Source organism: Puma concolor, chromosome D3, assembly GCF_028749965.1.
Source record: "Puma concolor isolate L17-30 chromosome D3, mPumCon1.1.hap2, whole genome shotgun sequence".
In the NCBI taxonomy this organism is placed as follows: domain Eukaryota; kingdom Metazoa; phylum Chordata; class Mammalia; order Carnivora; family Felidae; genus Puma; species Puma concolor.
Genome location: NC_141678.1, coordinates 17,748,424 through 17,774,272, shown reverse-complemented (window position 1 = coordinate 17,774,272; position 25,849 = coordinate 17,748,424). Strand labels below are relative to the sequence as shown.

Here is a 25,849-nt window from a genome sequence, read left to right as displayed (position 1 = left end):
GTAGAAGTAACAATAGCTACTATTTGTAATGGTAGTAATGATACCCACGCTCGTAGTAATAATGGCAGTAGAGAGGATGAGTGGAGTCGTAGTAAGCAAAGGGCCTGGACTCCGGATCAGGCAGCCTGGGGCTAGAATCCCTCCTCTGTCACCTCCTGGCTGTGTGATCTTGGACATGCCCTTTAGCTGGTGGTTTCTTCATCTGAAGAATGGGATAATAATAGCAGGTTAGGAGTCTCCTGGGAGGAGCCAACGAGCTGATCTATAGAAACACCCAGCAACTGCGCCTGGTCCGTAGTCAGGGCTGAGCTGTTGTGCGTAATCATAACAGACACCGTAACAATAATGAACTCCGTGTATCATATGCTTTATTGCATTCTTTCATTCAGTTGTCAGGTCAACCCGACCGGGTAAGTACTGTTATCGTTCCCATTCTGCAGATGAATAAACTGAGGCTTGGGGTGGTTGAGGTCTCCTGATCGGGGTCCCACAGTGGCAGCCAGGACTTGAACCCCCCCGTCTGATTCTAGCACTCCAAGCTCACTCGGCTTTGTGCTGCTGCTGCCATCCTGTGTGGACATGGCCTTCTCTGGGGAGCTGGTTTTTGGAGGGGTTGGCTGATGTCACCTTGGAGGGTGGAGAAAGCAAGTAGATGGGCCAGAAAGAGCCATTGATGAGGGATGTGCTTCTCATCCATCTTCTGGTTGGGGCTGGAGCTCGTCTGCAGTGTCCCCTCACTCTACCGAGACTCAGTGGGACCTGTAAGTATTCTGTCTTGTCATGAGGGTGGACAGAGTCTGTATTCCTCCCTGAAGTTCAAGGGGCCTCAGTTATCAAGAGATGCCTCTCATTTGCTTGGCATTTCAATAAGACTCCAGGATAGAGACCGCCAGTTTTGACAGGACATGCTTAATGGGAGGTTCTAAAACTGTGCATTCTGATGTGGTCCCAAGTGGCCCAAATCCAGGAATAACATCTAGGGAAGGTTAAATTAGAGACATGGTCATAGTTGTGGTGTGGTGCTTTGAAAGGGGTGGGAGGTGGATAGAGGACCTCAGTAGAGTGCTGGCCTTCTGCTTCCTGGCTGTGTCATCGGGGGCAAGCCATTTCACCATTCTGAGCCTGGTTCTCTGTCTGTCCATCCATTCACCACCCACCCACTATCCAACTATGTATCCATTCACCCATTAACCCACCCATCCCCCCCATGTATTCGTCCATCCGTCTACCCACCTACCCACCCACTCACACACCCTCCATCCATCCACCCTTCTGTTTACTCACCCATTCATTGACCCATCCATCCATCTATGTGGACACTTAACCCATGAACCCATCCATCCATCCATCCATCCATCCATCCATCCATCCCCCCCACCTACCAATCCATCCACTCACCCATCCACCCACCCACTTATCCATCTATCCATCCATCCATCCACCCATCCACCCACCAATCCAAACACCCATCCATTCATACACCGAATAAGCATTCAGGGAATCCCCTAGTAAGTTAAGAACTGTACCAGATGCTGGGTCCCATAATTAAGACATTGCCATGAAAATAATCTATGTAATCATCAACAGAAAACTAAATAATGGACCTTCATCTATAGAATGCTGTGCAGCTGTGATGAATATAGCAGGTCTATAGGAACGGAGAGGGAATGGCCTTCAGAAATATGGTCAAGAGGAAAATAAACATGGCAGAAGTGTGTATAGTATGCTACCACCTGTGTGAAAAAGAAACAAAAGGATGGTCTACTTAAACACACGTATACTTGGATATGCCTAGAGAATTTCTAGAAGGACACCTACGAAACAAGTGTTAGAGATTGCCTTGGGGAAGGAGGCTGGGGAATTAAGGATGGCAGGGAAACTTATATAGGACTCTTCCATTTCAGGCTGTTTGAATTTTTTTCTTGTGGTATGTTACCTATTTAAAATTGAAAAAAAAAAAGAGACTTAATGTCTGTGCAATGATACGGAAAAACAAGAGAAAAGCAAATTGCAGTGCTGTCTATGACACGTATGTGATTAAGAAGTATAGGGGACTGAGGGAGCAGAGAGGGGCACCTAGCTCAACCTGGGACAATCCGGGAAGGCTTCTCAGAGGAGGTGATGCCTGAGATGAGGCTCCCAGGCTGAGTGGGGTTAAGGGAGAATGCCTGGTGAGGGCATTCCTGCCAGAAGCAAGGGAAAAGCCTAACAGTACGGTTCAGCATGGCTGGGGCAAATCCATCGATGTGGTAGGAAGTTTGGAATTTGTCTGAAGTGCAACAGGGAGCCACGGGCAGGTTTTAAGAAAAGGAGCGACGGAGTCACTTTTGTTGAGGAAGACCCCTCCGGCAGCCACGTGTGAAACGGATCCCAACAGTGAGGCTGGAGGCAGGGAGACCACCGCGGGGGCCAGGAGAGAGAGGACGATGGCCTAGACTAAGGCAGACTCTGGGGGCCAGCGAGGAAGGGACTCGGGAGCTCTTTTGGAGATGGGAGGTGACACCTCACAGGGCTGTGAGCCTCCACTGAAATAATCTTAGCAGGCTGATTTGCAAAGGGCGCCGCGGTTCTCGCCCGTGGGTCATACTGGAGACTCCTGGGGAGCTTTTTAAAAGATACCAGCGCCCAGGCTCCACCCTCGGGACATCAGATTTAATCGGGCGTCGGGGTTAAAGCAGGCTCCTCGGACGGTCCTGAAGCACAGCCAGCCAAGGGCCGTGGTGCTTGGTGGCGAGTTGGCCAGATGAACGCACGGGGGCTTATCCCATGTTGGTTTCCCTTCGTGTGAATTCTCAAGGCCCAGGTGAGCCTCTGGCCCGCGGGAGGAATCTTTGATGTGTCCTGCCAGGGGGAAACCAGGAAGAAGCCTGGGCCTTGTGGCTTGAGTCAGTTTAAATAAGGGCCCCCTCAGAGGGCTGCCGTGCCAGTCAACGGATGACAAACGTCAGGGCCTGGGTGCGTGATGGACTCTTCCGACTTGCACGTCAAGATCTCTCCGTGGAGGTTTTCCTTAGAGATGCAGAGACCTAGCCTTAAGCTCATGGAAGGGTACGCGATGCCCTCGTGTGGTTACCACTAGACTCGTCTGGGGAAAGGAGGATCTTGAATGTAAGTCAAAAAAAAAAAAAAAAAAAAAAAATCACGTCTTTTCGCTGCACAAACACCTACTTTGAGGTTTGGGCTGTTCTGGTAATCTTGCTGTGGCCGTCTGCGAGCAGCTCGTGGCGTGTAGAATTCTGGTTCGAGTCTCAGGGGATGTTAACCGGGACAGAAATGTCTCATTTTTTTAAATTACAGAGAAAAGCGGTGGGGAATTGCAGTGTGGCCACATATAATACAGAAGGCAACGGGACCGGCTTAGCCTAGAGGGATGGTGAATTAAATAGTAGAGTGTGCCACACGGGACATTTTGACATGGCTCCACCCGGTGGCCCTAATTTGAGATTCTTATAAAGGCTCTGCTCTGTGGAGGGAATGGGCTTTGAAGTTCTGCGCCTTCCACCAGGACTCAGAGGACTTTTCGTTTTCTTTTTTCTTTTTTTACTTTTGAAGAGTTGGAGATTTGAGACGGTTAGATGGTACTTTCTAAGATCACGTTTTTGCTAGAAAATTGGGCCTTTTTAAGTGGGATTTTGGCTGATGCAGGACTGTGGGGTACCTCAAAATGATACCCACAGCTCCGGGGGCAGATGAGGGTCAGGAGGGATGCTGGGTAGAATGTTATTCATGCCTGAGCCAGGGATGGATGTCTTAAAACCTCAGGTCACTGTACATGTGCAGACAGCTCCGAATGAGCTACTCAAATACCACCCCTGTGCAGGGCATGGCAGGGAATGGACAAAGGAAGTTCCCTCCCTGTGCCTGGGCTCCTCCACCACTCTCCAGAACCACCCAGGCCATCAGAAGTCAGAGGCATTAGAATCACCTGCCGGGGGGCACCTGGGTGGCTCGGTCGGTTAAGTGTCTGACTTCAGCTCAGGTCAGGATCTCACGGTTCATGGGTTCAAGCCCCCATCGGGCTCTGTGCTGACAGCTCAGAGCCTGGAGCCTGCTTGGGATTCTGTTTCCCTCTCTCTCTTCCCTCCCCCACTTGCACTGTTTCTCTCTCTCTCTCTCAAAAATAAACATTGGGGGGGAAAAAAAAAGAATCTAAAGGGGACCTAAAGTGGAATGATGGGTCTAGAAATCTCCATTTTCAACTCATCCTCCTGGTGTTTTTTTGTTGTTGTTTACTTATTTTGAGAGAGAGCGAGTGAGTGGGGAGGGGCAATGAGAGAGGGAGAGAGAGAATCCCAAGCAGGCTCGCACTGTCAGCATGGAGCCTGATGGAGGGCTCGAACCCACAAACCATGAGATCACGACCCGGGCCAAAATCAAGAGTCAGATGCCCAACTGACTGAGCCACCCAGGCACCCCCCCCCCCTTTTTTTTTTAAAGTCGTACTGTCACAGTCTTTAGTATGAATCTGAATTCCATCAGTGATCTATACATACCCAAATCAATTTCTTGGGTCAAAATTGTAGCTGAATTCATTTTTAAAGTCAAGGTTCCAAATAGCTGGGATAATTCTCTGAAACGTTAACAGCCTTTCCTCCCACAGGGAGGAATCCCTACTATAAAGACCTGTGCTAATTTATTTATCACATTGTATTTTAATGTGATTTATTTCTCAATCTATTAGTTTGCAAAGAACCATGAACAGAGATGGCCCTCTCCTTTCACCTTCACCCCATTCCATAAAATGTGACACACATCTGGCCATCTCTGTCAGTGGTCTTTACTGACCAGTTTGCTGAGAAAGGTGCACACGCTGTCACGGTTCAGGACCTGGGAGCCCCAGGGGGCTCGGGGCGGCACCTGGGGGTGAGTGAGGGATCCAAGAGACAAGGCTTACCAGAGAAAAACATGGTCTTACATTCTTTTATTATATATATAGATATATGCAAATCTGTTTTATGTACAATAATTGGCTCTCTCAAATAATCACACCAAGGCCTTCTACTGGTAATCTTCCTCAGACAGGGTCAGCTGAAATGAGGTATCGGTGCACTTCGTGGACCAGCACAGCAGACTTTGTTCCTGATTTCAGCTTTGAGGCCATGCACACAATTCAAAATATACACAAACCGGGTTAAGGCGATAAAAGGGGGCTGAAAGAAAGCACGGGGTCTGGAACGAGTAAACTGTGTATTTTGCTTGCATTAGAGCCACAACGTGACCAGCCAGTGCTGTGCGTGTCTCAGAGGGTCTCGTACTGTAGCGTGAGGGGCTTCTGAACATCTACGGTGATTGTGTGGCGGGTGGACGAACAGCGTATATGACCTGCCGGTCGCTTCGCCGAGGGCTCATTTCTTCTCCGCCTCTCCCTTCTTGGGTTCTTGTTTCAGTTTGTAATCGGCCAGGGCAGCCTTGATCGCATCTTCAGCCAGCACTGGAAGTGGCACAAGGAAAGACAAGCTAAGTTTGGAGGCTCTACAGAGTCTTAGGAATCGCATCTTTCAGAGCTGGAGGGCCGTGGTGCTGGGAAGGGCTTAACAGAGCCGACTAGCCAGGGTGCGGGGGGCGACGGGCAAGCCTGGAAAGCCAACCAGCCGTTTCCTGAGCCAGGCTGCTCCTGTCCAGTGGCTCTGGAGACACACTGGGGTTTAAATACCTGGGATTTGGGCCTGGTCCCTCAGCCTCCTGGAATGCTCTTTCTCTTCTATAAGACTGGGACACTGTTTTCTTGCTGGGATAGCGTGAGGACTTGCACCAAGTGTCTGATGCATCGGAGGGACAGGAGAAATGGTCTCGTCTGCTCACGTGGAGGTCAGGAATAAAGGTGGTGGATGCTGGCTGAGCAAGCTGGCATGACTTACGTATTGCCAACAGGTGGCACCTGCCACGTTACTCTCCAGAGACCCCAAGCCTGAACACTTTTACTTTGGAGTCAATGTTACAAATGACGCTATGGGGGAAAATAGAAATGAAGAGTGCTGGAATGACAGCAGCAAGCAAGCCAGCGGCAGAGAGTGGCAGCTGAAGGCTGCGGTACCCAAGGAGGTGGCCAAAAGAGGCGGCTGGGGGTTTTCGGAAGCTGTGTGAAAATGCTTATGAGCTATGGCCTGTATTCCTGGGTACTTGAAAGTCCAGCTCAGGTGGAAAGAACTCCGGTCTCAGCAGACGTCCTGAAGGCTGTGTTCCACGTCCCTGCCCCAGCACTCTGTTCTCCTGGGGGTCTTACCCTGGGCAGGAGACCAGGCTCTCTGCTGATGTGTAACTAATGTGGTCAGTAAACCTCCATCAGTAAGTGAAGCTGCCATTTCTCATTCCCTCCTTCCCGTAGAAGGTTGAGAGAGAGGATGGAAAAAGCTTTAGACTTAAGGCTGAGACTGAACTAGAAAGCCACGTAGAGGTGTTAAGGCATCTGGGCTTTCGCTTAGGACAGCGTAGAGGGGACTAGTGAACGAGCGGACCTGGTCATCCCGTACACAGATGCAGACCTCGACAGGAACAGCGCCTGGGAAAGGACGCGACAACACACATACAACAGATGGGATCGTGGCAAAAGCTTTTCACCTTTACTGGTCTGAACTTGACTCCGATGGGGTGGGAACAGCACAGATTCTGGCATCAGAGACTGGGGGCTAGGTGCTGGCTTTCCCACTTAGAAGCCATGGAACTGGGGCGCTTTAACCTGAGCCCCGCTTTCCTGGTCTGTAAGAGGGAGACGTAAGGACACCTTCTGTGGACTAGCAGACGTTTCTGAGGCTGAGAAATGATGCCACGAAGGGCTCAGCATGATGCCCAGCACACATGACCTCCTGGAAGATCCTCCTGGAGACGACTGTGTCACCTGGGGTTTAACCCTCTCAAGGCTACAGAGACAGACTCTGTGATGAAAATGGACTTGCCCGTGCCCTGCACAAATGCCAGCTGATACATGACAAACTCCCAACTGCCCCAGCTTGTTGGGATTCTGGAGCAGAGACTTACTGGAGCAGTGCAGTTTCACGGGGGGAAGGCAGAGCTCCTTGGCGATGTCTGTGTTCTTGATGGTCAGGGCTTCCTCTACCTGAGACACGTGAAAGACCAACAGTTTTAGCAGCGATGCTCTCGCTTAAAGAACAGGCAGTAAGAAAAGAGAAGGTCAAAGAGGCCCTCCGGACAGGGTGGTGGGGGATGATTTCCCTTTAACAGCCCCAAAGGCCCCTCGCTTGTGCATCAGGGCTGCAGCTGGGACGCTCAAGGGTGGAGTTCACACACCCCAGGGCTTGGCCAGGGTCAGCAAGGCCGACAAAGATGGTCCCACAAGCCAGCCAGTGAGGAGTCCCTTAGGGGTCTGCTGGAGGCCAGCGACACGAGTCTTTTTTTTTTTTTTTTTTTTTTAAAGGCAGGGATTTCTTATTCTGGTTTTGTGAATACCAGCTTTACTGATGGTCTTATACCAAATGTTTAGAATAAATCCCTTCAACTAGAAGTGCTAAAGAGTGTCAGCGAGGTCAGAGAGATGGCAAATAGGCCAGTGGCACAGACAGGTCTTGGGGTGAGAGGTCTCTTTAGGCCCCTCCTCTGCCTAAAGGAAGACCTGTCTCCTGGAAACACACTGAAAAGGATGCCTGGGTTTGGTTGAGTGCCCAAGGGCACGTGAGGCAGGCCTACATGGCATGGAGCCCCACTGCTTAAGGAATGCCAGATTTCCCCATCTGTCCCCCAGTTTCCCAATTCTGCTGACTTCAATGATTATGCTTCACATTCTCTTCCTAGTAACTCAGATAGGAGGACTTCAAGGTCATAGAAAGGCCCTCTTTCCTCCACTTTCTGGTCACAACTCAAAGGCCAGATCCTGGGAGCACAGGTGCCTTGTCTCACTTCCCCTTTCCCTGAGGACAGTGCTTAACAAATGACTTCAGAGCCACCTCCTGCCAGAACAGGTTAGGTGTGTGCTCGCCAGAGGAGCTTGCCAGACAGAAGGCCTTGAGCCCCAGGAGGCGGGTGGCACGTGGCCTGGCACTCCACATTGCTGTGGAGCTGCCCAGCTCCCCAAGCACACCCCTCCGTGACTCAGCTCCCTGAACTTGATCCCTTGGGGCTGCAAAGATAAGCAGCCCTGCATTTTGGCTTTTCGGAGAGGTTTTAATGACTGGATTTTAGAAACTCCAGCTCTTCACTGCATTTGGGACCTTCTACCTCTGCAGCTGCTGGGAAAGAGGCTTTGGCAGAGAAAAGGACGGAAAAGATGTTCCAGCCTCTCTCATTTCTACCCTCTGAGGACCTGCTGATCAGCCATCGGGATCACTGTTCTGATTTATTTGTTCACTTTGCCTCCATCTTCGCTGTTTTTGATTCTTTAATCCCTCTTTTAGCACAGGCTAGTTTGTTATTTCACGAATCCTTACAAGCCACCTGCAGTCCTTCCTGAAATATGATGGAAGGAAATAAACAAGAACACAAACCACGATATAACCTCTCCCATCCTTAAACTCCTAGGAAATTATAACATAATCAGCAACCTGGGAGAAAGCCACAGATTTCTTTGTAGTTCTTTTTTGTTAGAGGGGGAGGTGAAGATCTTTTTTCTACATAATTAAAAACAAAAGTAAAACCATCAAAATCCCTGAACAAATAAAAATGATCAACCCCCCCGCCCCCATTAAAATACACCTAACAAAATTATCCGTAATTCTCAATGTAGAGAAGAATTGAATCAAAACCTGAGTAGGAGAAATTTAAAAAATTATTAGAATATTTTGAAAAAAAATCACAGTGACTCCCCGCCCCCAACAAGACCCTTCCCTGAATTCAGAGGCAGGTTTGTTGGGAATGTGATTTAATTCTCTCAGTTTGTAGGCAACCTTACCGTCTTCCCTTTTACCCATTCGGTGGCTAATGAGCTGGAAGCAATTGCAGAACCACAGCCAAATGTTTTAAACCTGGCATCCACAATCTTCCCCTGTTCATCTACTTGAATCTGAAAAAGAGACAGGAGTTAAGCAGTGATTCCTGGTGCCGCCCTGTAGAACTTGGGTTCTCCCTAAGGGCTTTGGTCTTGATTTTCACACTTTTAAGTTCTGGCATTAATGACTACTAAATTTGCTTTTCTTTGCCAAAGGGCTCAGTGGTGAAAAGTGTAGGAACAACTATCACAACTATACAGGCCTACCTGGTAAAGACAGGCTGAAGAATGCCCCCCTCCCTCCGTGTTTTGTTTTTGTTCTGCAATCCTAGCTTGCTTTTTGGCTATGAAGGTCTGCTGCTCATGGCTCTCAGTCAATCTGTATCTTTAAGCCCTGGGAGAGTCTGCAATAAAGGCCTCTGGTTAATGCTTTTTAGTTTGGCATGAAATGACATCTAGTGGTTCCCTCCTGCCTCCCCTTTCTGTTTTCCAAGACAGGCATGAAGACCTCTGGCAAGCTTCCTACTCACTCCCCAAGGTGAAGTAGATGTGGTCAAAGTTACAGTTTACCCAAAGTGCCAGTCCCTCCCTTTGTGTTGTCTCCCATTTGGGGGGAGGGTTCATATACTGCCATTTCCTGTCTCACCGGGGATTGAAGGGTCGGCATAGTGTATTAAGAAGGAGAACTAACACTCAGCTCCCACTCTAATGATTGGTGACAGCAGCTCATCCCATCCCGTCCTAGGAATCCAGATGGAGACCAAATGAAATGCTGTAGGTGCAAATGGTTTGTGAACTAAAAGATGAAAACCAGTGGCACCTGTAATTTCATCACATCACCACAAGCTGGCGCTCCCACCAATCCGGTTCCAACGTTTTTTGATGTCTTGTCAAGGGACCCTACATTCCTAGGATTTTCATAATGATCAACAACCTGAAATGAGAAGGTTAAGAGAAGACACGATCACTCTTTCTTGTTACCGCCCCCCCCCACTTGATGGTAAGCTCCTTGCAGCCAGCAAGCAGAACCTGACAATCACTGAACACCAAACTTCACCTCAGCAGAAGGGCTTACACTTTATGTCCATGAGACTTTATAACCCCATCTTTTTGTAGCTTTTCTCCAACTACCTTCAGACATTTGAGATGCTGGAGGAAAATCAGCAAAATCATGTCTTAATTCCACAGGGTTTTTAATCACAAGTCATTGGGATCAAATAGCATTTATGTTATTTCCAAATAAAATCCATCTTCAAAGGGTAATGATTACTATTAACAATTCTAAAATGAATTATGGTCCAGCAATTGAAGGACTGCCCAGAAGCCTCAAGGAGAATGTTCCAGGAGGAACAATGCTATGGAATGCATTTGTGTGTGATAAAATAACCGTCCTATGACTGTATTTCAAGGCCCTGAAATCGCTCTGGTGGAGCAGCGCACCCTGGTGGTTGAAAGGCTGCTAGCCCACGTTCGCGGAGCGTGTATTGTCAACAAAACACACCCCTGGGTGGGGGAGGAGCGAAGTCCCTGCAACCGTGCAGAAGCCAGAACGGAATGATAATCTGGCATACAAAAGGCTTTAATGTAACCTCGAGGCTTGTCTACCACTTAGTCGTTAAGTCTCCCTACCTTCCAGTTTGCTTTCCCCACTTATCCGACCACGGATTTTGACTCCAAGCCCAAGGACGTACAAAATAGTAAGCTAAATCTGGACTTTTTGCCCCATGTTGATTTACCGCGTCCTTCAGGTAGTCCTTTTCTGAGTGGGAGAGTTTCATGTCTAGGGGACTCCACGCCCTCGGAAGGCAAGGGCTGCAAACTACGCACCTATCCCTACACCCCCGGCTCCTTTCCTCTCCGTCCGCCAAAAAAGACAAAAATTAAAATATTGTGACTGTTGATGACGAGTCTGACTCCACTCGGAGCCTAAGGGCTCCGACAGCAAGAACCGCACCACAGATGATCCCCGTGTGTTGGGCACCAGGCCGAGGACTCCACAAGCACTACCTAGCTCGTGTAGATGAATGCCAAGACCTCATTTTACAAATGGGGAAAACAGGTTCAGCGCAGGGCAGTGACTTCCCCAAGGTCACCTGGCCAGGGCAATAGCCTGGCTGAAGCCGGAGCCCGCGCCAGTGTGTGCGTTTATCCCCGAAGTCAGGCTGCCAGATTACCACAGAGGCCTCCTTCCCGGGCTGTTGCGTTTTAAGGCTGGGATGCCCGAAATCGCAGCCAGCGGCGGGGCCCACGGGCAGCGGTTAGTTTTATTTCAGGCGCAGGTAGTCACTGCGCAGCAAACGAAAGCTAGTCCAGGCAGAGGCGCGCGAGGGGACGGCCCTCACCCTGGCTGCACTGGGGGCTCCCGAGGCCGCGCACGACCCCGCAACCGCTCCTCTCCAGGCCGGGCCTCCGCCGGGCGCTGACATACCTGAGTCCCTCAGGTGGTCCTCGTCCTCCCGCCCCCTTGCCGGTGCGGGCCCCGCGCAGCCCCTACCTTCTTGTGATACAGCCGGGCCGGAGCCGACAGCTCCCGGGCGGGCACGCGCGGGCTTCGGAGCAGCAGGGCGGACGCAGCCCGCCTCAGACGGCCCGCTCCAGCCGCAGCCATCTTGCGGGCTTGCGCCTGCGCAGGCCGAGCGCGAGACCGAGGGGAGGGGTGCGCCCGCGAGTCGGCTCTCCGCTTAGAGCGCGCACCCTTTTACGTCACCGCGACTTCGCGCCTGCGTCCTTCCCCTCTGTGCACGGGTCCCCGTTTGGCCCCGCCTTGACCACGCCCCTCCGGGGGTGGGCGGGACACGGAGCTAAAGGATCCAAGGCGGAGGGCTAATTCTTCCCGTAGGGTTGTGGCTCTGAGGGGGTGCTGAAGCTGCAATGGGGACCCAGATTTGCGTTCACAAAGCCTACCGCCGGAGTGGGCGCAGTGGATCAACCAGTCTACTTCTCTTACCCCCACTTTTCAACTTCAGGAGTTGAGGGTCAGAGAGATTTAGTAACTTGTCCAAGGTTGCCCAGGCAGGCTAATTTGGGAAGCTCTGACAACCCTGGTTCCCGTGTGACCCTATGCGAATGACATCACCTCTTTAAGCCTTGATCCTGACTTTTGTACTAATTCAAGGACAATTCATTCATTGAGCAAATAAACGTTGAGTACCTACCATGTGGCAAGGCGCTGTACTAGTCTTTGGGGATCCAAGGGAAAGAAAAAACACATTCATTGCTTACATAATTAACCTTGCTAATGAGGGAGAGAGGCAACAAATAAACATCGGTATTTTCCTACTAAAAAATGAGCTTGAGGACGCGAACACATCATGCCCTGATTTTTAAAGAAGTGCAGATATGAATTTATGTCTGCATCTATTTCTCTTTTCATAAAGAGATAATTTATATGACAATGCTTGGAAATGAAGAGTTTCTAAATAAGTGTAGTAATGTGATTTATTAATCGAGGTTTGCAGAATATGATCTTAAAAAACCAGAAAACTCACACATATATTTAATGCCCAGTAGGCACCAGGTATTACATAAAGGGGAGGAATCTCTTTGGGAAATGGGTTTTTCTTGTGAATGGTGCAATTGATCCTTCCCCTGAAAACTTGTTTTCTCTGCGTTTGAGGCTCAGTTACTGCGGAGACTGAAACAAACACCAGGTCGGGCTAGGTGGGAAGGCGGGGTTTATGCCTAGATTCCTTTTGACCTTCTCAAGATGGCGCCAAACCCTTCCCTTCAATCATCACTTCATGACTTCCTCTATGGCCTGCACTTCTGTACAAAGACTCGACTTCTGTCTAAAGTTGCGATGGAACATGCGCTGTGTTAGGAAGTTTTTCCTCTATGAGTACTTTTACACATATGTAAATGTGTAACCGCTTTTTAAAACCCATGATCGTGTTCTGATGTAGCCATAGAATGGAACTGACCAAAAAGGTTAAGAGCAGCACAAGCACCAAGTTTATTAGGACGAGAGTGAAACAGAAAGACCCCTGTGACCTGGAAGGGGCTCCTTAAAGAGGAGGCTCCTTAAGGCGTTGGAGAGGGAGGGCTTGTATGGGCTACAGTGGTGGGGACCTTTTGAGGTGTAACTGTGCAGCTAATGAACACGGATATGGTCCCTGGCAGATTGTTCCAGGAAGTGGGTGTCTCAGACAGTCCTGTACTTTCTGCTCTGCTATTAACAAGGGGCCACTTATCCCTATCTGCCCAAGGTCAGTCTGTCTCCTGTCACAGTCCCCCCTTAGAGGAGGTGACCCCAACTGCCCTTGGGGTATGTGGGTGGTGACCTCTCGGACTTCCTTCCTGCTGGGATGGGGCATGGAGATGAGTGGCAGCTAGAGTCCCTCCCTGTGGGGTCTGTCTCGTGGCCCCCCGTAAAGGTCTAGTGGCACTTCCATTGCTGGGTACACTGATAGGACCATTTGCAGGTGTAAAGGACTCTGGGCGAGAAGCAACAAACCAGGTGAGTGCATTGAGAATATAAAGTCCTAAGAGGAGCATTATAGTGGCCAAAGCCAGCGCCAACAATTGAGCCCTTAGGGAGCCCCACCAATCGGAAAGAGCCTCTATGGAGACGACCAGACTGTTGGAGGAATCGAGACGTGTGGCCATCTGTCCCGTTATTGATGTAGAAACAACGTTCTTCTTTAAGGAAGGCACAGGATCACCCCCCGCACTTGAGGTTAGCAAGTCTCAGGCCTGTCGGTTTTTTATTTTTGAAAATGTTTTTATTTTTTTTTAACGTTTATTCATTTTTGAGAGAGAGAGAGAGCATGGGCGAGGGACAGGGAGAGAGAGAGGGAGACACAGAATGTGAAGCAGGCTCCAGCCTCTGAGCTGTCAGCACAGAGCCTGATGTGGGGCTCAAACCCATGAACCGTGAGATCATGACCTGAGCCGAAGTCAGATGCTTAACCGACTGAGCCACCCAGGCGCCTCATAGGCCTGTCGGTTTTGAAGTGTGACTCCTGCCAAGGAGTTCACCTGCTCTGCAGGTGTTTGTATCCCCTTGATGGTCTCCCTCAATGTCTTGGCCAGTTGTGCTGAGAGGTCTACGGAGGTGCCTCCTAGGGCTGTTCCAGACGCTCCCGACAATCCAGTGAACAAAGAGACCAGAAGGGGAGCAATAGCCACCCTTCGGACCCTGGTCAAGGATCATTTAGAACCTGCAGCATGCTGCTGGAACCAGGCGCATCATCAGCTGGGGGAGCTATGAAAGCGAGGAAGCACCGCCCTCTCCATAAGGGCGGCAGCGTGATGTACTCCCTGGTTCCACAGAACAAACCCTCTTCCACCCGGAGGTTTACGTGGAAGTCGTAAGTAAAGAGGGCTTGGGGTCTACTTGTTGCAGGGGGGCCCCCTGACAATCTGCTCCAAATTAGGGAGGCGTCTTTCCCGTATGGTGGATGCAAGGAAGCTGGAGGGATATGTTTTGAGGAAGAATTCTTGGGACGAGAGGAGTGGTGTGGACGCCAGACTTAAATTTGCTGAATTATAAGAGACGGTAGACCTTCTGGCTACACGGACATTGCCTGTGGTGCAGGAGGTTGTGCGCTTTGGGGGATACTGGTCTCGGAGGAAACGTCGAGGAAAAGGTGATATTTATCAGTGTTCTTACACGCACTGAGAGAACTACAGCGGGAAGAGTTCCAGGTCTCCTTCCGCAGAGGCTCTAGTGACTTGGGATGTGAGATTACATTGAGATGTGGGGAGATTACCTGTGAAGAGACCCATGTGTGGGATGGACGTTGAATTTTCAAAGCAGATTGGGAAGACGGCACTGGCGTTGAGGTGGAGTCGGTCCAACCGGGCGAGGGTGAGGGTACCACTGGACCAAGGGGTGTTGTTCCTTTTAGTTTCCGTATCCTCCTTCCAGGCTTTGAAGAACAGCCATTCAATGTGAGCGCCGGGGAAAGGACTGGTAGAGGAGATGAAGGGGGTGACAGTGTCATTGGCTCAGAGCCACACAGACGTGGGGGCTGGGACGACTGTGCCTAAAGAATCCTTCCCACAGATCCAGCAGTCACTTAAGATAAAGGCAGCGGCAATTAATGGAACCCCCTCGAGGATTCCCCGTGGCGGCCGGCACCATGAGAGTGTGAGATATAGAAATATTAAAGCCCTAGGGGTCATGGTGCTGTTATGAGACGTTTAAGGGGCGGAGCACTTCTCTGCACTTCTTGAAGAGGAATTGTAGGTCTTCAATAGGCTCACAGTTGTACTTGTCTCCTTCCTTCTGAGGATCGTCTGGAGCTCTCCAGGGCTTTAGACGAGTGTGGCGAATCCAAGCATCTCCTCCTGAAATCTTACCAGCAGAAGGGGTGGAGAGGATCACCGGGCAGGGGTCCTCTCAGGAAGGCCGAAGAGAGGGGGAAGGAGGAGGAAGAGATTGAACTAGAACTGGATGCCCGGGCTCAAATAGAGGTCCTCCTTGTATGCGCTGTGTGGTATTTTCATTTTCTTGTAGTGCCCTCTGGAATTTGGAAGGAGAAATGACATGTTTGACCTGTTACTTGTCAAATAATATGTCGTTTGTTAGAGAGGGTCTCCATAAAGCGTCTCGGAGGGGCTAAAGCCAGACCAGCCCTGAGGAGTATTCCTCATTCACAGCAAGGCAATAGGCAAGACCCGTATCCAGGGGAGGCTCATCTCTTGAGCAACCTTTTTTTAGGTGCCTCTTTAGAACCCCGTTTGCCCTCTCAACCTTTTCTGAGGACTGGGGTCTCCAGGCACAATGTAGGTGGTACCGAATACCTAGGGCAGCAGAGATGCCCTGTGTGATGGACCATTATCACTCTGAACGCTTTCAAGCAACCCAAATTGGGGAATAATTTTTTTTTTAATTTTTTAAAATGTTTCTTTATTTTTGAGAGAGAGACAGAGCACGAGTGGGGGAGGGGCTGAGAGAGAGAGGGAGACACGGAATCCGAAGCAGGTTCCAGTCTCTGAGAGGTCAGCACAGAGCCTGATGCGGGGTTTGAACCCACGAACTGCGAGATCATGACCTGAGCTGAAGTCGGACGCTTAACAGGCACCCCAGATCGGGGAATAATTTCATGTTCAATTGTCTTAATTACTTCCAGGGCCTTTTCCATCCTACTGGGGAAGACCTCAATCCAACTGGTGAAGGTGCCCACCCACACCAGTAGGTACTGTATTCCTGGAGTTTTTGGCAAATACCGGCCAATCCTCCCCCAGGAAAAGACCCTGTTTGTTGGACTCCTTGGAGGAGCCACCCGATGGTGCTTGGGGTTATTTATTTATTTATTTTTTGATATATTTCTCAGGATCCTACCACCTGCTCAACAGTCTAAATTTTTTTTTTTATGTTTTTATTTATTTTTGAGACAGAGAGAGACAGAACATGAGCAGGGGAGGGGCAGAGAGAGAGGGAGACACAGAATCGGAAGCAGGCTCCAGGCGCTGAGCTGTCAGCACAGAGCCCGACAGGGGGCTCGAACTCACGGACCGTGAGATCATGACCTGAGATGAAGTCGGACGCTCAACCGACTGAGCCACCCAGGTGCCCCTAGTCTAATTTTATTTCCTGTGAAGAACTTACACGTCCGCTGAAGTGTCCCGTCTCTTTCCAGGTGGATGATTGATGGAAGGTTTTAAGCAGTTTCCATCTGGTAGCGGTGGGCAACAAGATCTTCCCCTGTTCATCCTGTAGCCATCCCGAGGGCAAGAGGGTAAATTGCCAGGACAGGGCTCTCATGGTTTCTTTGTCACTGCATTGGGGTTTCATGGGGGGTGTAAGGGGGGTTCCCAAAAGAGAGGAGCTATTTTGTTTTTATGGGGAAACACTATTAGCTGCCTGTTTGGCTGTGGCATCATCTGGTCCTTTTTGGTGGCCTTTACAGTGTGTTGGGGGAAGAGACTGAGGTCATGGGCACCTGGGTGGCTCTGTCCCTTAGCGTTCAACTTCAGCTCAAGTCATGATCTCATGGTTCGTGAGTTCAAGCCCCATATTGGGCTCTGTGCTGCCAGCGCAGAGCCTGCTTGGGATCCTCTGTCCCCCTCTCTCTGCCCCTCCCCCACTTGCACTCTCTCAACAATAAATAAACATTGAAACACACACACACACACACACACACACACACACACACACACACACACACACCCCGAGATCAGTAAATGACCTGTCTCCTGATGGAACTCGATAGGAGTCCCAGTGGCTGTTAGAAAGTTTCTTTCTCTCCAGATGACAGCATGGCAATGAAGGACCAAGTAGGCATACTTAAAGTCTGTACAGATGTTGAACTTTTTACCTTCACTAAAGCTCCAGGGCCCGGGTGAGGGCTATAAGCTCCACAAGAGGAGTTTGAAGATGAAAGGTAGAAAATGCGGACCGGAGAGATGAGCCACGCCAGAGTGTCAGAATCGGAAGCAAGTAGCCACCTTCCACTGTAGTTTGGGAAACCTGTGAGTAGGACCCCTTGGAAGTCTCCTGGATCACTCCTGGGAAGATTTCCGGGGGATCAGTCCTGGGCTTCTCCACTCATTTCCCGAAGGGAGAGGCTGGTCGAGACAGAAAGAGGAAAATTGAGCGGGATACCCAAACGGGCGGTCAGGGGTCAGTTTCCGCCAGCGCCTTCAGGCGTCCACCAAAGAGTAGTTCGGTCAGGATGCATCAGTTGTTGTTTGCCCTCCCCTAAGTCCCATGCATCGGGAAACTGGGTCTCCAACACATCCACGTTCCCAACTCCGTTTGGGGCGCAGCTGGGAGGAGACCCAGGGAACCTGTCACCCGAGGCTTTGAGAATGGCAACGCCCCATTCGCTCTTAACTGGCTAACAGGTGCCCATAGTTTGAGAGTTCGTGTAAGACAGGAAAAGAGGGTGCCGACTGCTCCTTACTTACCGTTAGAAGACATGGAGATCTCCAAGGAGCCTTCAAAGCTGTAACCGTTTTTTAAAGCCGGGATTGTGTTCTCAAAAATGGAACCGATCAGAAGGTTAAGAGCAGCACGGGCACCAGGTTTACGAGGGCGAGGACGAAACAAAGAGACTCTCGCCACCCCGGAGGGGCTCCTTAAGGAGAAAGCCACTAGGGCATCCGAGGGGAGGGCTTCTATGGGTTACAGTGGCGGGACATCTTGAGGGGGAGTAACCGTGCAGCTGCTGAACCTGGATATGGTCCCCGGCCGATTGTCCCAGGAAGTGGGTGTCTCAGACGGTCCTGTCCTTTCTGCCCTCTTGTTGTTATCAAGGAGCCACTTATTCCTAACTGCCCAAGGTCAGGCTGTCTCCTGTCTCAAAAGCAATACAAAATTTCGTGTATTCCCAGATTTTTCCGTCACCCGAGGCTCACAGTTTCCCATTCGGTGGCCCGAGAGCGGGGTTTTGAGCAGGCGAACGCCGCGGGCAGCTTCTACTTTCGCGGGTCCTCGGCCGCCGAGAGAAGACCCGAGAGTCACTGGAAGCGCAAGATGGCGACGGCGGCCGCAACATCGGCTTCGGAAGCGGAGGCCGAGCCTAAGGCCGGGCCCACCGCGGAGGGCGAGGAAGATGAGGTTAAGGCGGCTAGGACGAGGAGGAAGGTGTTGTCGCGGGCCGTGGCCGCTGCGACGTACAAGGCCATGGGGTCGGGGTGGGACCAGCAGGAGGAAGGCGTGAGTGAGAGCGATGGGGACGAGGAGTACGCCATGGCTTCCTCCGCGGAGAGCTCCCCCGGGGAGTACGAGTGGGAGTACGACGAAGAGGAGGAGAAGAACCAGCTGGAGATCGAGCGGCTGGAGGAGCAGGTGTGTCCGTGGCTGGGGCGGCGGGCTCCTTCCCTGTGGTTCCCAAGCGCCGGCCCTTCTCCCCGGTGCCCGGCCCCCGGCGGTAATTAAAGCTCCCAAGGCCGCAAAACCGCTATTAATCACCGCAGCTCCCATCGTTTGGGCGCTTCCTGCTTGCCGGGTGCTTTGCGAGTGTCGTCCCCTTGAACTTTCGCAGCGACCTAGTGAAGGAAGTAGTGTTATTCCCCGTTTTCCCGGAGGGGATTGAGGCTCCTCGTGGAGGGAATTATTTTGCTGCAGATTACACTTCTGCAAGTGGCGGCCAGGCCTTGAACTTTGAAACGACTCCAGAGCTCCCACTCTGAACCACCCGTTAAAGTATGGTCTGCAGTAGCAATAAAATGTTATTCATAAGAGAGTGGCTTTTTCTTTCTTTCTTTTCTTTTCTTTTCTTTTCTTTTCTTTTCTTTTTTTTTTTTCCGGTAGGAATGACCATAATGATGAACTGCAGTACGATAGACAAAGTAACCAGCGGGACAGCGATAATAGAAACGGGAAGGTAGAGGTTTCAGCGGCTGGAGGCTGAGGTCCCAGTTGTAGCCCTTCCATGCTTACGTGTGCCTAGGCAGATTTCTTAACTTGTTTGAGCCTGTGCTTTCTCACCTGCAAATTGGGAGGAACAACTCCTGCATCATGTAGTTCTCATAACAGTAATTAAAGGCCCAGTGCCTGGCACCTAATGGTAACGTGATCCCTAATTTGTAACTTCTATGTGATCCAGGGTCCCAGCAGGAAATAGGTGGCACACTCGAATTAGGATAATTTGAGGAAAGGACAATAAAGGGGCTAATGTGTTTATAAAAGCGTGAGCTGAGAAACCAGGAGTGAAGGTTCAGTACCTCGGGGCTCCTTAACAGCAGGACCTTGTGACCACCATTAGGCCTGAAGAGATGAGGCGGGGGGGCGCCTGGGTGGCGCAGTCGGTTAAGCGTCCGACTTCAGCCAGGTCACGATCTCGCGGTCCGTGAGTTCGAGCCCCGCGTCAGGCTCTGGGCTGATGGCTCGGAGCCTGGAGCCTGCTCCCGATTCTGTGTCTCCCTCTCTCTCTGCTCCTCCCCTGTTCATGCTATGCCTCTCTCTGTCCCAAAAATAAATAAAAAACGTTGAAAAAAAATTAAAAAAAAAAAAAAAAAGAGATGAGGCGGGAAAACTGTGACCAGTTTTCTGAATAGTCGTGTGGAGAGGGCACCTGAGAGCAGGTGAGACACCTTTAGGGCGCGCAGCTGTAGTTTCCCATCAGGGATTGGGGTGGGGGAAGGAATACCCTGACCTCTCTTCCTCTCTCCAAACATCTGCTGGTGCCTTTGGCTGGCGAACCCTGCTGGAAGCAAGAGAGCCAGAGACCCCATGGATATGGTACACACGGGAGGGCACAGGACAGGGAGGAGAAGGTGGAGTAGAATTGGAAGGGCAAACAAATCAAGCACATTCGCATTTTAGTGATGAGGAAACAGGCTCAGTGAAGAGTGAAACGATTTGCTCAAAGTCACTCACAAGGGGATTTGAATTTAACCGGGTGGTCTGCGGCCCCGATGCCACATCTGTATGAAATCAGTGATGGGAAGTTGTTAACCTAGGTTACTCAACCTTGTTGGGTGTGAGATTCATTAGGATGGCCTCTCCGGCAGTGATACTTGTGTTGTGAAATAGTAATGATGTCCGTTGGTATCGCTCGTTCCATTCATCATCACATCTGAACGTCAAAGGAACCAGTGGGTGTAGGAAAGTGGTTCCCTGTTCACTTTTTATAAATAAGCATGCTGGTGTTTGTTCAGTCTTTCATTTGTTGAGAAAATGCCAGGCTATGTCCCTGTCCTGATGGAAGTCTGTCCTTCTGATTTCTAGCCTTCAGCTTTTCAGCGAGCCATTAGCTCACTCAGATCTTACTCTTCTGTGAGGCAGGGGAAATAGGATTATTGGTTTTAGCAGAAAGGACAGGATTGGAAGCAGAAAGATTAAATCCTTGATGAGGAGAAGCATCTAGCTAGAGAGGGGGATGGGTCAGAGCAGAGGTGTCCTGGCTACTGGTGTCCCCTCGTTGCCTGCCCCACCTCAGGCCACAGAGGGCGGGATGGAGTTCGGAAGGGGACCACACAGAATGGGATCTGGCAAGTGATGTGAATTGAAGAGCCTCTTAGCTTTGTCAGCCTCTCTGTCATGGGGTCGAGGGATTGATTTTTCCCATTTTTCCAAACCTTTCTGCCACCTCCTCCTAATCCCATAGCCTCTAGTTCCTGCTGCCATGGAATAACTTCTAGACAGGCCTGTGAAAAACTCAACCTGGTCATATTTGCGAAGTCCAGTGCTCATCCCTGAGTGTAGTTTATGAAAGCTTCAAGTTGTGGTATCTGTGTAACAAAAGCAAGGGTTTCCCGTTATCTGTGTTTGTGCCCTGAAACGAAAAGTGTTGCCCTATCGGTTACTCCAACTCGCTGGTCCCTCGGTGGCCCAGGTAGTGAAAACAAGGGGCCAACCTCACGGGGCTGTCGTGGAGCTTAAGTGACCCGCTGCTTTGAAAGTTCGTGGCACATTTGACGCATAGTAGGTGCTGTGCCGAGGCCTGCTCTGTTCTTTCCTTGCCCTCCCCATGATTGCAGTGGTTGTGTTTCTTGGACCAGGCCTTTTGTTACTTCTCCACCCCTATTCCAAGTTGTGCCTCTAGGGAGTCAGGAAATCAACACATCATTTTCTGCGTTGGCTAAGCCGCCTCTTTCTTCAAAGCATCCTTTGTCTTTAATGAGGCTCTGAGACCAGAATAGACCTGTATATGTGCTCATTCGTCAATGCCAAGTGAACTCTGTGGAAATGTCTCTTAAATGCATCCTCAGTATGCATTTCAAACACCTACTTTTGGAACGCCTCTTCATGTATAGTATCTTCATTGTCTGGGCCTAAAAATCAGAAATTTGGACCAAAGACCACCTTAGAGGCCGTTTCTCTACTTCACTGACTTATTCTTTCTGACCTCCATGTGATATGCAGGTAAGGGACGCTTGTATAGACAGACACTACTCACGATGCCTGACAAGGACTGTCCCACTCCTCTTCGTGCTCCAAAACCACTCTCAGACCCAGGTGAGTTGAGAGCGGTGGGTGACAGGGAGAGCTTTTGCCCCTTCTTTAACAAGGAAAGTACATTTTGCACAAACTTCACTTCTTTAGTTAGTGTCACTTGAGTGCACACTTGACAGTCCATTTTGAAACATCAGCGTGTCATGACAGCCCGCGTGGCAAGCAGAGGTTCACTCCAGCGCCTTCCTGGTACAAAGGAGGAGAGCCAGGGGAGATCAGAACGCTTGGGTCCTGACCTAGTCCAGTCCTTTTTCAGCCCTTCATGTTGGATCTTGGGATGGGCTCTGCTTGTTAAATTTTATATATCATGAGCAGGAGAACATTGCTAAAAGTCTTAGGATTAAAAAAAAAAAGTATAGGTCATAGTCTTACCTGTTATTGAGCATTTGTTGTCCTTTTGCATGTAATTTGATACATGCAGAGCAGTTCACATCTGTAAGTTACAAAGGGTGGTAAGTGACTACTGCTTACCCAGCACTGGTCGAAGACTTAGAACTTCAACAGTGTTGTTGCAGGTACCGATGGGTCTTTCCCCTATTCCATTGCCCTGCCTCTCCTCCCAAAACCCGGGTAACTACTTTCTTGAATCTGCTGTGCTCCCTTTTCCCTTAAAACGTGTAATTTTATTTCCCACGTATGCATTCCTAAGTAATCTATTGTCCACTTTTGTTCATTGATGAGCTTTTAAAAAATATACCATGCTGTATGTAATCTTTTGGGACTGCTTTCCACTCAGCGTTGTGTTTCTTTTTTTTTTTTTTTTAATTTTTTTTTTAACGTTTGTTTATTTTTGAGACAGAGACAGAGCATGAACGGGGGAGGGGCAGAGAGAGAGGGAGACACAGAACCGGAAGCAGGCTCCAGGCTCTGAGCCATCAGCCCAGAGCCCGACACGGGGCTCGGACTCACGGACTGCGAGATCGTGACCTGAGCTGAAGTCGGACGCTTAACCGACTGAGCCACCCAGGCGCCCCAGCATCGTGTTTCTAACATTCATCTGTGTTGCTTGTAGCTGCACTTAATTCATTTTGACTACTGTATATTTAGCATACAGTTTTTTTTCTTTTGTCCTATTACCAACCAGCCACAAGGTACATTGTTACTATTGAAACATGCTATTATCCACCATGTTTAAGAATTTCTGTGGGGCACCTGGGTGGCTCCGTTGGTTAAGTGTCCGACTTCGGCTCAGGTCATGATCTCACTGTTCGGGAGTTTGAGCCCCGTGTCGGGGTCTGTGCTGACAGCTCAGAGCCTGGAGCCTGCTTCGGATTCTGTGTTTCCCTCTCTCTCTGTGCTTTCCCAGCTCATACTGTCTCTCTCTGTCTCTCAAAAAATGAATAAATGCTAAAAAAAATTAAAAAAAAAATTTCTCTGAGTCAGTGTTTTTCATTTTTTTTTTTTTAATAAAATTTTTTTTTAACATTTATTTTTGAGACAGAGAGAGACAGAGCATGAATGGGGGAGGGTCAGAGAGAGGGAGACACAGAATCCGAAACAGGCTCCAGGCTCTGAGCCGTCAGCACAGAGCCCGACGCGGGGCTCGAACTCACGGACCGCGAGATCGTGACCTGAGCTGAAGTCGGCCGCTTAAACCGACTGAGCCACCCAGGCGCCCCAGAGTCAGTGTTTTTCAAACTGGGGTCATGGTTATGGGTCATGAATTCATTTTAATGGATGCAATGAGTGCCACTTTGTCATAGGTTTTCTGTCTGTGTGGGTCTGATGTTGGGTGTTCTCTTTTGTTCTGTTGGTCAGTTTGTCAATCCCGTGTCAATTCCACGGTCTGACTCTGCCGAGACTTGCAACCTGGTGAGATGAGTCCTTCCATGCGTATTTTAATGTATCAGCTAGTATCTAGATTATTGAGTATACCTTCAGAGCGTTAGTTGAATGAAGGAGAGGGAAATATTGCCGAAACGCTGTGGCAGGTGTTGGAAAAGTAGACACTAGTGTTTTTGTATAGACCTAAGGTAACCCCATACCCCAACCTCCTATAAAAGCTTTTTTAGAAAGTTAAATTTTCATTTTGAGCTAGTCGTAGACTTCCCTGCAGTTGTAAGAAATAATACAGAGCTCCTGTGTACCCTTTACCAGTTTCTCCCAGTGGTAATCTTCTTAAAACTACATATGATGTCACTACCCACATGTTGACGTTGACACAGTTGACACAGATCAGTTCTGTCACAACAGGGGTCCTTCTGGTTTTTTTATAGCTATAGTTCCTGACCTCTGGCCATCACTGTCTGTTCTCTGTTTCTGTAATTTTGTCATTTCAGGGATGTTATATAAATGGAATCATATAGTATGTAATCTTTTTGGATTAGCTTTTCTTATTCAGCATAATTCCCTTAAAATTCATCTGAGTGGGGTGTATATTCACTTCCTTTTTCTGGCTGAAAAGTATTCCACAGTGTGGGTGCACCATGGTGACTTTAGCCATTCACCATTGAAGGACATCTGGGTTGTTTCCAGTTTGGGCTAATAGGAATAAAGCTGTTAGGAACAGGTTTTGTGTAACCATGGTTTTGTTTCTCTGGAGAAATACCTACGGTGCACTTGCTGGATGATAAAGTAATTGTGTGTTGAATTTTATGAGGAACAGCCCAGCTGTTTTCCAAAGCTGCTGTATACGTGTTACCTTCCCAGCAGCAATGTGTGAGTGATCCATTTGGTTTTTTGTTTTTGTTTGTTTTTGTTTTTGCATCTTCTCCAGCATTTGGTGTTGTCGTTGTTTTTTATTTTAGTCACTCTGTTAGGTGTGTAATGTTTCATTGTGGTTTTACCTTACATTTCCCTGATAGTTAATGATCTTGACTGTTCATGTGGACTTACTTGCCATCTGTGTGTCCTCTTTGGATATACGTGTTGGTTCATGTCTTTTACCCATTTTTTAATTGGATTGTTTGTTTTTTACTGTTGAATTTACTTTAAGTTTATTTACATGAGAGAGGGAGAGCACACGTGAGTGGGGAGGGGCAGAGAGAGAAGGAGAGAGAGAGAATCCTTAGCAGGCTCTGCCCTGTCAGCACAGAGCCCAACGCAGGGCTTGAACTCACCAACTATGAGATTGTGAACTGAGCCCAAATCAAGAGTCAGATGCTCAACTGACTGAGCCACCCAGGCGCCCCTTTATTGTCGAGTTTAGAGATATATATATATATATATATATATATAAATATTTTAAGTTTATTTATTTATTCTGAGAGAGAGAATGGGGCAGAGAGAGGAGAGAGAATTCCCAAACAGGCTCTGCACTGTCAGCACTGAGCCTGATGTGGGGCTTGAACTCATGAACTATGAGATCATGACCTGAGCTGAAGTCACGAGTCAGATGCTTAAGCAACTGAGCCACCCAGGCATCCCTAGAGTTCTAGCTTTTAGATACTAGTCCTTTATTACATATGTGGTTTGTACTTTTTTTTTTTTTTTTTTTTGAAGTCTATAGCTTGTCTTTGCATCCTCTTGATGGAGTCTTTTATAGAGCAAAAAGTTTAAATTTTAATGCGGGCCAACTTGCTGAGAGTTTTTATTGTAAATGGTTTTGGATTTTGTCAATTGCATTTTCTGTGTCAGTGGATATCACGATTTTTGTTTAGCCTGTTGATTTAGTGGATTACGGTGATTGATTTTCAAAGATTGAACTAGCCTTGCATTCCTGGAACAAATTGTTTAGTCATGGCATATAATTCTTTTCATACATTGAGTTCGGTTAAGTGTTCCTCTCCACACTGCGTTGGCTGTATCCTTAATTTATTGTATTTTCATTTTCATTCAGTAGTGTGTATTTTTGTTTTCCTCGATACTTCCTCTTTGATCCATGGGTTATTTAGAAGTATATCACTTTGTTTCCAAATGTTTAAAGATTTCCCCATTTTTACTGACTTTTGATTTAATTCTATTGTCATCAGAAAACATACTGTATATGATTTCAGTTTTTGAAAATTTGTTGAGGTTTGTCTTATGGCCTGTGATTTAGTCTCAGTGAATGTTCCATGGGCCCTTGAGGGGAAAAAAAGGTGTATTCTGTTGCTCTTGGATGGAGTGTTCTATATATGTTGATTAGATCATGTTGGTTGATGAAACTGAGTTCTGTGTCCTTGCTGATTATCTGTCCAGGACTA

General features: G+C 49.0%; 2 protein-coding genes and 1 long non-coding RNA gene across 4 annotated transcripts in view; 1 reads left to right on the top strand and 2 right to left on the bottom strand.

The window, feature by feature from the left end:
* Positions 1-4,906: 4,906 nt before the first annotated feature.
* ISCU (iron-sulfur cluster assembly enzyme) lies at positions 4,907-11,526 on the bottom strand. The gene is made up of 5 exons (XM_025933269.2): positions 11,370-11,526; positions 9,696-9,809; positions 8,840-8,950; positions 6,976-7,054; positions 4,907-5,431 (listed from the first exon to the last, which is right to left on the bottom strand). The coding sequence occupies exons 1-5, from the start codon at positions 11,481-11,483 to the stop codon at positions 5,346-5,348; spliced, it is 504 nt and encodes a 167-aa protein (XP_025789054.1). The 5' UTR covers positions 11,484-11,526; the 3' UTR covers positions 4,907-5,345.
* Positions 11,527-14,452: 2,926 nt separating this feature from the next.
* On the bottom strand, positions 14,453-18,309 carry LOC147575352 (uncharacterized). The gene is made up of 2 exons (XR_015242309.1): positions 17,732-18,309; positions 14,453-15,341 (listed from the first exon to the last, which is right to left on the bottom strand). It is a non-coding gene; the product is annotated as an uncharacterized LOC147575352 (long non-coding RNA).
* The window catches only part of SART3 (spliceosome associated factor 3, U4/U6 recycling protein), a 37,166-nt gene continuing 29,584 nt past the window's right edge, over positions 18,268-25,849 (top strand). For both annotated transcript variants that reach the window (XM_025933398.2, XM_086681885.1), the window contains exon 1: positions 18,268-18,614. In XM_025933398.2, the coding sequence (XP_025789183.2) occupies positions 18,300-18,614 (315 nt within the window). In that variant the 5' untranslated portion in view covers positions 18,268-18,299. The remainder of the gene's footprint in view (positions 18,615-25,849) is intronic.

What these genes read in the sequence shown, in the direction of transcription:
- ISCU (XM_025933269.2), bottom strand. Translation starts at nt 11,483, where the DNA reads ATGGCTGCGGCTGGAGCGGGCCGTCTGAGGCGGGCTGCGTCCGCCCTG. An exon ending in CCCGGCTGTATCACAAGAAG is followed by an intron (nt 9,810 to 11,369) that starts GTAGGGGCTGCG and finishes TTCTCATTTCAG; the next exon opens with GTTGTTGATCATTATGAAAA. An exon ending in GTGATGTGATGAAATTACAG is followed by an intron (nt 8,951 to 9,695) that starts GTGCCACTGGTT and finishes TCTCTTTTTCAG; the next exon opens with ATTCAAGTAGATGAACAGGG.